Source organism: Leucopleurus acutus, assembly GCF_964270905.1.
Source record: "Leucopleurus acutus genome assembly, chromosome: 14".
Classification (NCBI taxonomy): domain Eukaryota; kingdom Metazoa; phylum Chordata; class Mammalia; order Artiodactyla; family Delphinidae; genus Leucopleurus; species Leucopleurus acutus.
The window spans coordinates 85,356,032-85,368,577 of NC_139156.1; the positions used below are offsets into that span (position 1 = coordinate 85,356,032).

Below are 12,546 nucleotides of genomic sequence, written 5' to 3' on the forward strand. Positions count from 1 at the left end.
TAGTTGATATGATATTTTTTTGGTGAATCTGGACTCACTTCCCATCTCCAGACAGAAATGCTAAATTATCTTGGTGAGATTTCTTATCCATCCTGTGTTTCAGTATTGAATTTGGCTTTCTTAATTCTTACTTGGGGTTTTGCCAGAAATGTGTCATGTACTTTAAGCTTTGAGGAAAAAAGCATTGTGAAATGCCACAATTATCAAAGTAAGTCTAACCACTTTTTGATTATCCATTCTGTGATTTTTCTCCCAGAAATCTTTAATCCCACAACAGCTTCAGTGACTACTTGGCACATATTTGATCAGAGCAAATTCACCTCATTTCCAGCTAATTTGTGCACAACTAATGCAAAATGCTTTTGGTTAACCTACACCTAGATTAAGTAATAAAACACACCAATTCCAAAATTCAACACGTTTCCCAGGCCAAAATACGCACTTAAGAACACATGTCCAGTTTTTGATTATCCATTCCACTTCTTCCTTGTATAAGCAGGGCAGTTTGTATATTAAAGATGGATTTTTAAGGATGCATCTGTGCCAATCTCAATACCATAATCAAACAATTTTCCTTTGATTATAACAATTTAAAAAGTTGCAACAGGAAATGCACCTGCTGTTTCCATATTAGTCTACCAGTTTAGGGATTAGATTTAACCTTTGTCAAACGTCTTTACATAAATTGGCAGATATTTACATTTATTGGTGTAAAACCAGGATGTGTGGGCTTCCCTGGTGGCGCAGTGGTTGAGAGTCCGCCTGCCGATGCAGGCAGGGGACACGGGTTCGTGCCCTGGTCCGGGAGGATCCTACATGCCACGGAGCGGCTGGGTCTGTGAGCCATGGCCGCTGAGCCTGCACGTTCGGAGCCTGTGCTCCGCAACGGGAGAGGCCACAACAGTGAGAGGCCCGCGTACCACAAACAAACAAACAAAAAACAGGATGTGGCAGTAACATGAGTGATTTGCCTATTTTTCTGGTATTAAGCAGATTTTTCAAATTCATTCAGGGGAGTCATGAAAGAGACAGACTCACAGTTTCTCTGTGACCATTGGGCCCTCTTCCTGGGATTTTGTATTTGTGGAGCGTGTGAAAGCTTTGACACTTGACACCTGACCCATTGAAATGCCAGCTCGGCCTGGGGGGTGGCCCGACAGGACGCTGCAGTGAAGGCAGAGCCCCCACCCTCTGCCTGCCGGGTATGAACACTCTGTGGAAGGTCACTATTGTTTGAGGTGGTTGGAGATTTTCACAGCTGGCTTATGGCAATTTATATTCTTTCTTTTGTCTTTTTTGCGCAGCTGTGGTGAACTTGGACAATTCCGTGGTTGACCTGGAGACCCTTCAAGCTCTCTATGAGAATGTGAGTAACAGGGAAATTTTATGTGTGAGGATGTAACAGCATATACGTCCAGGCTCGTTGCTTCCATGTCCTCTGAGGAAATTTGTTCCAGGGGCAATGAATTTACATAACTATGGGTTTGTAAAAATAATTTCTAGGAAAATATTGAATAAATGTGTGGTCTCATAGTTTTAAAATAGGGAGGGTGGGAGGGAGGGAGACGCAAGAGGGCAGAGATATGGGAACATATGTATATGTATAACTGATTCACTTTGTTATAAAGCAGAAGCTAACACACCATTGTAAAGCAATTATACTCCAATAAAGATGTAAAAAAAAAATTGTGATTCAAACCATGTTGTACATGAGGTCTTTCAGATTCCCTCTTTTGAAATATAATCAGTACTTAGGCGGACGCTAATTTGAGAGGAGTATAGTGTGACGTGCTGATGCATTTAATCTTCACATGGAAACTATCAGTAGCTGCTATTATTACCCATTTTGCAGATGAGGAAACTTGGCATGGAGCATCCACACGACCTGCCCAAGGTCACACAGGCCGTGTTGGTGCTGAGCCTGGGATTTAATTCATTCTGACTCTATGTTTCTCTATCTGCCGGAGTTTCATTCACTGAGTGGCAGGACATCGTGTCTTTCTTCTAGTAGCACTTTCACTTAAGAAGTTGGCAGGGAACAGGAATGAGGAGAATGACCTGGGCATGGTGCTCTCAGAAGTGCAGTCCGGGCAGGGCTGCGTGAAATGGCTGTAGCTGGGGCACAGCATTAAATGACATTGGTTCACGTAGTGAGAAAGAGATTCTCTTTTCAGTGTGCTGGATTGTATTTGGGAGAAAGTCTCCGTGTGCCCCTATTTTTTTCATTTTGTTTCTGTTCTTGCCGGTGGTCTGGCTGGTATTTAAACCTCTGTGCTCTCTGGGGCCTGGTCTTGGTTGGTCCTGGGCTTTTCTGTACCCAGTCAAGTAATTTCTGGCTCTGGAGACACGTCTGGTGGGCAGGAGTCAGACCCCCGTCCCTGACCACTCCCTTGAGGAGAGTGTGTTCCAGCTGCTTGTCCGTTCTTGGATTTGGTACTTTTTTTTTTTTTTTTTTGGATTTGGTACTTTTAAAGCGTGCGTCCATGTGGTGTCCCTTTGAGGCTGGGATTTCTCCTGGTGTGTCACCCAGTCCATGGGTGATGTAGCGCTGGCGCCTGGTCCCCATCGTGGCTGCAGGCATGTGACTCGATCATGAGGCGGAGAGGGAGGGCGTGAGTGTTTTGTTACCTGGTACTCAGTACATGATGGAAACTGGAAAAAATGGAACCATTTGGAGGTACAGAGAGCTTTCATTTCCCTCGAGTGTTTCCTGCCAGCCCTCTCTCAACCAAGAACCAGGTGGAAGAAAGAAGGAAACACCAGGGAGAGTAATGCCTTCAACAGGTCTTAACGGTGTGATGTCAGTGTGGGTGTCAACTTGTATCTCGTGCACACATTCCATATACCGTGTACATGCGTTTATGTAGATACATAAGGTACATGTCTGTATATTATATGAAGACACATGAACGTTTTATTTTAAGCTGGTATATCCATGTGCAGAAACATATACAGAAAAAATAGAGAACATTGGGGACAACTATATTTATGAGGGAAGTTTATTTTGCAGTGATTTAGAGTATTTTATTTGGGAGTTTTTAGTCTTTCAAAGTAAATTACTTTCACAAAATATAAATTTCTGACTCTGGACAAACCAGATAGCTACCCAGAATTTCTTACTGTCATACCCCGTGAAAGGAGAACCAGTACCGTATGACACTGGTTACACTTGTGGTTTTCTTTATATTGTTGATGTCTTTAAATTTGATGGTTCAGACTTCCACTGTGTCAGGAAAACAATCACTTTTTGGTGGGAGTGGTTCACAGTGATACTAGTTTCGGTACGAATGGGCCAGATTGTTTTGATCACCATCTTTAGTAGGAGAGCTTAAAGCACCCATTACAAATAATAGATAATTGTATATGCCTTGTATACAGACAGAACTCATGCTAATTCCTGAGTAACATCCATTAAAATACAGGTCCAAAGAAGGCAGAACTATTTCTTTTGTCCACGACAACATCCCCAGCACTTAGATTTAGGTAGTATTGGGCACTTAGGAAGTATTCAGTAAACATTAAATGAATATATATATATGAATTGATGAGTGGAATCTGCTGGTAGGCTTGGTTCTAAGACCTCTTTGGACTTTCTGTTATATGGTTTTCAAATACTTTTTGCCTCTTCAGACTGACTGATAGCATCATGAGTAAGGATCCATATTGAACATGTTTGTTCTATTTTTACTTCTTTGTGATAACAGGATTGAACGTGCAAAGTAATGAGTGATTCTTTTTAGGTGGGTGTGGTAGCTTACTGTAACCTGCTCTGCACAAAAAGTGGTGAGAAGTGGAATGGTTGAAACTTTGAAAAGGGTAAATGAAAGTTTAAAATTTTTACGTGTTTTTAGAATTCTGGGTCATTAAGGGTAGACTTCCAGGGACCTATTGGCATATAAGGATCTTCAGTTTTCTAGAGATGAAGACTGAGACATATCTGTTACTTTCTGACTGACAGACAACAGAGGTGGATGAAGGCTTCTCCAGTTAGATGATGAATATGTTTCTAGCAAACCAAGGCACTCCCCCTAAATTAAGAGAAAATTGAGATACATATTCCCTAGTAGTGAAAAATGCATTTGTTCAAATCCCTTCATTCCAGTTGTTTAAGTTCCTAAAAGAGCCATGATCATTTAAAAATCAGGGTATATGATGTTTAGAATAGTAATAATCTAATGTTTATTATACACCAAGCACTGATCTAAGTGCGTTATATTTAATCCTCCAAGTGCCTTACCCCCGACTTAGCGGGTAGGAGGAAGAAGTACTATTGTTAGAAAAGAGGGAACTGACCCAGAGAGGTTGTCAGCTCAGCACTGGGGGTGACTCTGGTCCCCTCCTGATGACTGTGCTCTGAGGCACAGAATTTCCTGACTCTCAGGGAGAACTGGACAGGACCTTCCAGGAGGAGCAGGGACACACTGTGTGATGGAGGGAACTCGGGTGAAAAGTCAGAGGAACATGGCCCAGATTCCAGCACCACAAGCTCATGGACACCTCCAGTGACTTATTGATGCTTCTTCAGCTTCAGTTTCCTCATTTTTAAATAAGGTTTCTAATAATTCATAAGGAGAACATCAACTTTTTGTTGGATGTAAAAAGAAGTTTCTAGGCCATTCAACACTATTATGATTTTTTTTAATAAAAATAAATGTGGGCACAGAACTTAAAATATCTAACATTGTCAAACAGCAAATAACTGTCTCTAAGGCTGGTAGGATTGAAGGTAACAAAGGTTGTGCACTATGTAAATTAAATTAAAACTGGACCTTCCCCTCGGGGGTCTGAAGATTTTGCCGAACGAAGCAGAGTAAATACCCGCGTGTTTATAGGCAACATGAATTAACAGGGAATACATTTTTAAAACTTTTGTTAAATTTAGAATGATACCACTTTGTTTACGATCATCATTTAAAAATTTGAATTTTTTTCTTTTGAAACAGTCTCAGAGGTACAATAAAGCTGCAGGTATACTATGAAGAACAATTCTTCTGTATCATTTGCAGATAAATTGTCAACATTATGCTTGATAGTCCCTCAATACTTTAGTGTATATTTCCTACAATGTAGCACACACTTAACCACAATGCAACCAGCACCATTATGAAATTGACATTGATATACTGCTGTCATCTAACCCTCAGATCCCAGTGCTTTGCTGGTTGTTCCAATAATGTCCTTTGTAGGCAGGACAGCCTTGGAGTTTTGTTGTGCTTTATATCTTCTTTTCCTTGGGCACTTGCCTCTTTTTGATTTATATTATTGTTATGTGTGCATATGTATTATCTTTTAACTTAACTATAAATTCCTTATCAGTAGGATTTTCATATTCCATGTTTAGCATTATGGCTTATATATAATATTAAAAATAATTACTAATTAATTAAAGAATGACCTGAGAATTCTATTTTTGCTCTTGGTGTGGTTTTATCAATGAAAGAGATTAAAATGGTGACTATCGCTATTTCAAATGCTATACTTTTTAGAACGATCACTGTAAAAAGTAATGTTGCGGGCTTCCCTGGTGGCGCAGTGGTGGAGAGTCCGCCTGCCGATGCAGGGGACACGGGTTTGTGACCCGGTCCGGGAGGATCCTACATGCCGCGGAGCGGCTGGGCCCGTGAGCCATGGCCGGTGAGCCTGCGCGTCTGGAGCCTGTGCTCCGCAACGGGAGAGGCCCCAACAGTGAGAGGCCCGGGTACCGCAAAAAAAAAAAGTAATATTGCTTTCTTTCTTTTTTTTTTTTTTTTAAGGTGAAAGCAGGTTTATTTAGACAGATACATATTCCAAAGACAGAATGTGGTCTGTCTCAGAAAGTGAGAGTGGCCTCACATACATCTTTAAATACAGTACAGTAGTCCATATATATATATATATATATATATATAAAAATATAAATTACATCAAGTTTGCTAATCATGTAGTTAAAGTCTCTATCGTTACTGATTTATTTTTTTAGCAGTGGGGAAGGTTTGTTAAAATCTCACATTACAAATATGGAATCCTCAAGTCTACATTTAGTCAAATTTGGCTCTACATATTGTGAAGTTTGACTCTTTGACAAATAGAGATTTAGGATTCGTATCTTCCTGTTGGATTGACAGCTTAATCATGATGATGCATTTTGTCTTCATCTCTAATGTTTATAGCCTTAAAGTGTCTGAGTAGTATAGCTATATCATCTTTCGTTTTATACAAACGTTTGTTTCTATAGTATAACATTTCTTCCCTTATATGTTTTATTTGGGTTTAATCATTTTTGTTTCCTATTTAAAAACATTACCATATATTAGCTTGTGTCTTATCCATTTAACTTTTAAAGATTGTTCCCTTAGAGATTAAAATCATTCCTGATTTATCACAGTCTTACACAAATAATTCTTAACCACTTCGTTAATAATACCAGAATATTTCACTTTTCTATTTCTACAGGAATGATAGAACCTAAGAATACTTTAGCACTACGTATTTCTTTCACCTTTGACTTTTATTGTCATACTGCTTGATTCTACATCTATTTCAAATCCCCCCCAATTTTTTTTAAACATCGTTATTGGAGAATAATTGCTTTAAAGTGATGTGTTAGTTTCTGCTTTATAACAAAATGAATCAGCTATACATATATTTATATCCCATATCTCCTCCCTCTTGCGTCTCCCTCCCACCCTCCCTACCCCATCCCTCTAGGTGGTCACAAAGCACCGAGCTGATCACCCTGGGCTTTGCGGCTGCTTCCCACTAGCTAGCTATTTTATATTTGGCAGGATTTATAAGTCCATGCCACTCTCTCACTTTGTCCCAGGTTACCCTTCCCCCTCCCCCATCCCCAAGTGCATTCTCTACGTCTGCATCTTTATTCCTGCCCTGCTTTTAGGTTCTTTAGAACCATTCTTTTTTTTTTTTTTCTTTTTAGATTCCATATATATGTGTTAGCATACGGTATTTCTTTTTCTCTTTCTGATTTACCTCACTCTGTATGACAGACTCTAGGTCCATCCACCTCACTACAAATAACTCAGTTTCATTTCATTTTATAGCTAGGTAATATTCCATTGTATATATGTGCCACATCTTCTTTATCTATTCATCTGTCAATGGGAACTTAGGTTGCTTCCATGTCCTGGCTATTGTAAATAGAGCTGCAATGAACATTGTGGTACATGACTCTTTAGGAACTATGGTTTTCTCAGGGTATATGCCCAGTAGTGGGATTGCTGGGTCATATGGTAGTTCTATTTGTAGTTTTTTAAGGAACCTCCATACTGCTCTCCATAGTGGCTGTATCAATTTATATTCCCACCAACAGTGCAAGAGGGTTCCCTTTTCTCCACATCCTCGCCAGCATTTATTGTTTGTAGATTTTTTGACGATGGCCATTCTGACTGGTGTGAGGTGATACCTCATTGTAGTTTTGATTTGCATTTCTCTAATGATTAGTGCTGTTGAGCTTTCTTTCATGTGTTTGTTGGCAATCTGTATATATTCTTTAGAGAAATATCTGTTTAGGTCTTCTGCCCATTTTTGGATTGTGTTATTTGTTTTTCTGATATTGAGCTACATGAGTTGCTTGTAAATTTTGGAGTTTGATCCTGTGTCAGTTGCTTCATTTGTAAATATTTTCTCCCATTCTGAGGGTTGTCTTTGCGTCTTCTTTTTGGTCTCCTTTGCTGTGCAAAAGCTTTGAAGTTTCATTAGGTCCCGTTTGTTTATTTTTGTTTTTATATCCATTTCTCTAGGAAGTGGGTCAAAAAGGATCTTGTTGTGATTTATGTCATACCATGTTCTGCCTATGTTTTCCTCTAAGAGTTTTACAGTGTCTGGCATTACATTTAGGTCCTTAATCCATTTTGAGTTTATATCTATGTATGGTGTTAGGGAGTTTTCTAATTTCATTCTTTTACATGTAGCTGTCCAGTTTTCCCAGCACCATATATTGAAGAGGCTGTCTTTTCTCCATTGTATATTCTTGCCTCCTTTATCAAAAATAAGATGACCATATGTGCATGGGTTTATCTCTGGGCTTTCTATCCTGTTCTATTGATGTATATTTCTGTTTTTGTGCCAGTGCCATACTGTCTTCATTACTGTAGCTTTGTAGTAGAGTGTGAAGTCAGAGAGCCTGATTCCCCCAGCGCCATTTTTCTTTTTCAAGATTGCTTTGACTATTCGGGGTCTTTTGTGATTCTATACAAATTGTGAAATTTTTTGTTCTAGTGCTGGGAAAATGCCATTGGTAATTTGATAGGGATTGCATTGAATCTGTAGATGATTGCTTTGGGTAGTATACTCATTTTCACAATGTTGATTCTTCCAATCCAAGAACATGGTATATCTCTCCATCTGTTTGTATCATCTTTAATTTCTATCGTCAGTATCTTATAGTTTTCTGCATACAGGTCTTTTGTCTCCTTAGGTAGGTTTATTCCTAGGTATTTTATTCTTTTTGTTGCAATGATAAATGGGAGTGTTTCCTTAAATTCTCTCTCAGATTTTTCATCATTGGTGTATAGGAATGCAAGAGATTTCTGTGCATTAATTTTGTATCCTGCTACTTTGCCAAATTCGTTGATCAGTTCTAGTAGTTTTCTGGTAGCATCTTTAGGACTCTTTATGTATAGTATCATGTCATCTGTAAAGAGTGACAGCTTTACTTCTTCTTTTCCGAGTTGGATTCCATTTCTTTCTTTTTCTTCTCTGATTGCTGAGGCTAAAACTTCCAAAAGTATGTTGAATAATAGTGGTGAGAGTGGGCAACCTTCTCTTGTTTCTGATTTTAGTGGAAGTGGTTTCAGTTTTTCACCATTGAGAACGATGTTGGCTGTGGCTTTGTCATATATGGCCTTTATTATGTTGAGGAAAGTTCCCTCTATGCCTACTTTCTGGAAGGTTTTTGTCATAAATCGGTGTTGAATTTTGTCAAAAGTTTTTTCTGCATCTATTGAGATGATCATGTGGTTTTTTTCAGTCAATTTGTTAATATGGTTTATCACATCGATTGATTTGTTTATATTGAAGAATCCTTGAATTCATAGAATAAACCCCACTTGATCATGAGGTATGCTCCTTTTAATGTGCTGTTGGATTCTGTTAGCTAGTATTTTGTTGAGGATTTTTGCATCTATGTTCATCAGTGATATTGGCCTGTAATTTTCATTCTTTGTGACATCTTTGTCTGGTTTTGGTATCAGGGTGATGGTGACCTCCTAGAATGAGTCTGGGAGTGTTCCTCCCTCTGCTGTATTTTGGAAGAGTTTGAAAAGGATAGGTGTTAGCTCTTCTCTAAATGTTTGATAGAATTCACCTGTGAAGCCATGTGGTCCTGGACTTTTGCTTGTTGGAAGATTTTTAATCACAGTCTCAATTTACGTGCTTGTGATTGGTCTGTTTATATTTTCTATTTCTTCCTGGTCTGTCTAGGAAGGTTGTGCTTTTCAAAGAATTTATCCATTTCTTCCAGGTTTTCCACTTTGTTGGCATATAGTTGCTTGTAGGAATCTCTCATGATCCTTTGTATTTCTGCATTGTCAGTTGTTACTTCTCCTTTTTCATTTCTAATTCTATTGATTTGAGTCTTCTCCCTTTTTTTTTCTTGATGAGTCTGGCTAATTGTTTATAATTTTGTTTATCTTCTCAAGGAACCGGCTTTTAGTTTTATTGATCTTTGCTATTGTTTCCTTAATTTCTTTTTCTTTATTTCTTATCTGATCTTTATCATTTCTTTCCTTCTGCTAACTTTGGGGTTCTTTTGTTCTTCTTTCTCTAATAGCTTTAGGTTTAAAGTTAAGTTGTTTATTTGAGATTTTTCTTGTTTCTTGAGGTAGTATTATATTGTTATAAACTTCCCTCTCAGAACTGCTTTTGCTGCATCCCTTAGGTTTTGGGTCGTCGTGTTTTCATTGTCATTTGTTTCTCTTTGATTTCTTCAGTGATCTCTTGGTACTTAAGTAGTGTATTGTTTAGCCTCCATGTGTTTGTATTTTTTACATATTTTTTTCCTGTAATTGATATCTAGTCTAATAGCATTGTGGTCAGAAAACATACTTGATATGATTTCAACTTTCTTAAATTTACCGAGGCTTGATTTGTGACCCAAGATATGATCTTTCCTGAAGAATGTTCCATGAAGACTTGAGAAGAAACTGTATTGTTTTTTTTGAATGGAATGTCGTATAAATATCAATTAAGTCCATCTTGTTTAATGTATCATTTAAAGCTTGTGTTTCCTTATTTATTTTCATTTTGGATGATCTGTCCATTGGTGAAATTTAGGTGTTAAAGTCCCCTACTATGATTATGTTAGTGCTGATTTCTCCTTTTATGGCTGTTAGCATTTGCCTTATGCATTGAGGTGTTCCTATGTTGGGTGCATAAATATTTACAATTGTTATAATTTGTATATATTTATACAGTTTATAAATATTGCTCCCTTGATCATTATGTAGTGTCCTTCTTTGTCTCTTGTAATAGTCTTTATTTTAAAGTCTATTTTATCTGATATGAGTATTGCTCCTCCAGCTCTGCTTTGATTTCCATTTGCATGGAATGTCTTTTTCCATCCCCTGTCTTTCAGTCTGTATGTGTCCATAAGTCTGAAGTGGTTCTCTTTTGGACTGTATATATACGCGTCTTGTTTTTGTAACCATTCAGCCAGTCTCTGTCTTTTGGTTGGAGCATTTAATCCATTTACATTTAAGGTAGTTATTGATATGTATATTCCCTTTACCATTTTCTTAATTGTTTTGGGCTTGGTATTGTATGTCTTTTCCTTCTCTTGTGTTTCCTGCCTAGAAAAGTTCCTTCAACATTTGTTGTAAAGCTGGTTTGGTGGTGCTGAATTCTCTTAACTTTTGCTTGTCTGTAAAGCTTTTAATTGTTCCATCAAATCTGAATGAGATCCTTGCTGGGTAATATTGGTTGTAGGTTTTTACCTGTCATCTCTTTAAATATGTCCTGCCACTCCCTTCTGGCTTGCAGAGTTTCTGCTGAAGATCAGCTGTTAACCTTATGGGGATTCCCTTGTATGTTATTTTACCCTTCCTGCTTTTAATATTTTTTCTTTGTATTTAATTTTTGATAGTTTAATATGTGCCTTGGCGTGTTTCTGTTTTTGATAGTTTAATATGTGTCTTGGCATGTTTCTCCTTGGATTTATCCTGTATGGGACTCTCTGTGCTTTCTGGACTTTATTAACTATCTTCTTTCCCATATTAGGGAAAGAAGTATTTCAAGTATTTTCTCAGTCCCTTTCTATTTCTTTTCTTCTTCTGGGACCCCCATAATTAGAATGTTGGTGCATTTAATGTTGTCCCAAAGGTCTTTGAGACTGTCCTCAATTCTATTCATTCTTTTTTCTTTATTCTGCTCTGTAGTAGTTATTTCTACTATTTTATCTTCCAGGTCACGTATCCGTTCTTCTGCCTCAGTTATTCTGCTATTGATTCCTTCTAGAGAATTTTTAATGTCATTTATTGTGTTGCTTTTCATTGTTTGTTTTCTCCTTAGTTCTTCTACTTCCTTATTAAACGTTTCTTGAATTTTCTCCATTCTATTTGCAAGATTTTGGGTCATCTTTACTATCATTACTCTTCACTCTTTTTCAGGTAGACTGCCTATTTCATCTTCATTTGTTTGGTCTGGTGGGTTTTTACCTTGCTCCTTCATCTGGTGTGTATTTCACTGTTTGCTTAACTTACTGTGTTTGGGGTCTCCGTTTTGCTGGCTGCAGGTTCCTAGTTCCTGTTGTTTTTGGTGTCTGCTCCCAGTGGGTAAGGCTGCTTCAGTGGGTTGTGTAGGCTTCCTGGTGGGGGCGACTGGTGCCTTTGTTCTGGTGGTCTGGATACAGACTGTGAGAAAGAGGAATGAAGGGGGATCCCTAGGAATTTGGCCTGGACAATAGAGTTGCCATTCAGAGATACATTGAAGTGGTTTGGTGAAGGATGGGGAATAAAAATGTGTCTTGGTCCTGTTAGGTTTGAGTTGTCTACTCATTCATTCAAATTGATATAGGAGTCTAGTTGCTTCAGGGCAGAAAGTGGGATGTCAGGTGCTGGGGATTGGCTGTGCTATCAGTCCGGGTCCAATCAGAGGATAGAAACCTCAGGGTAAAGTAAACAGGGAAACTTATTATAGTGAATGGTTAAGCTGTGCTGGGAGAGTACAAGGATGTGAAGATGGCTCTAGGACCCAAGCAAGGAGAGACTTGGAGGGAGACTTTCTCCCTGGACTAGGTGTGTCTGCAGCACCCTGGTTTGCCCAGACCACACCTGGTCCCCAGTCTCTGGGTGAGTGGAAAACAAACTTAGGGCAGCAGGTGAGCCACAGCTTGTGGCCAGGCGTGCTGGCATCAGGATGCCCCACAGGCAGAGCCCAGAGCCTGCCGCATCCACGCTGAGAGAGCCCGGGGAACAGAGCTCAGGGCCCAGGTGAGCCGTGGCTGGCGCATGTGTGCAGTGCCTGGTGTCCACGTGGGGAGTGAAGAGGTCGTGGGACCTCGGCCAGGACTGCAAAGCTCCGAGGGGCTCTATGTGCTCTGGTTTGTGGCTGCAG

At 39.0% G+C, this 12,546-nt stretch overlaps 1 protein-coding gene across 1 annotated transcript in view; it reads left to right on the forward strand.

Annotated features, from left to right (window-relative positions):
* Positions 1-12,546, forward strand: part of FMN2 (formin 2) — a gene marked incomplete at both ends in the record, with an annotated part of 325,661 nt that overhangs the window by 195,067 nt on the left and 118,048 nt on the right. The window contains one exon of the mRNA XM_082854885.1: positions 1,305-1,366. Within this exon, the coding sequence (XP_082711011.1) occupies positions 1,305-1,366 (62 nt within the window). The remainder of the gene's footprint in view (positions 1-1,304; positions 1,367-12,546) is intronic.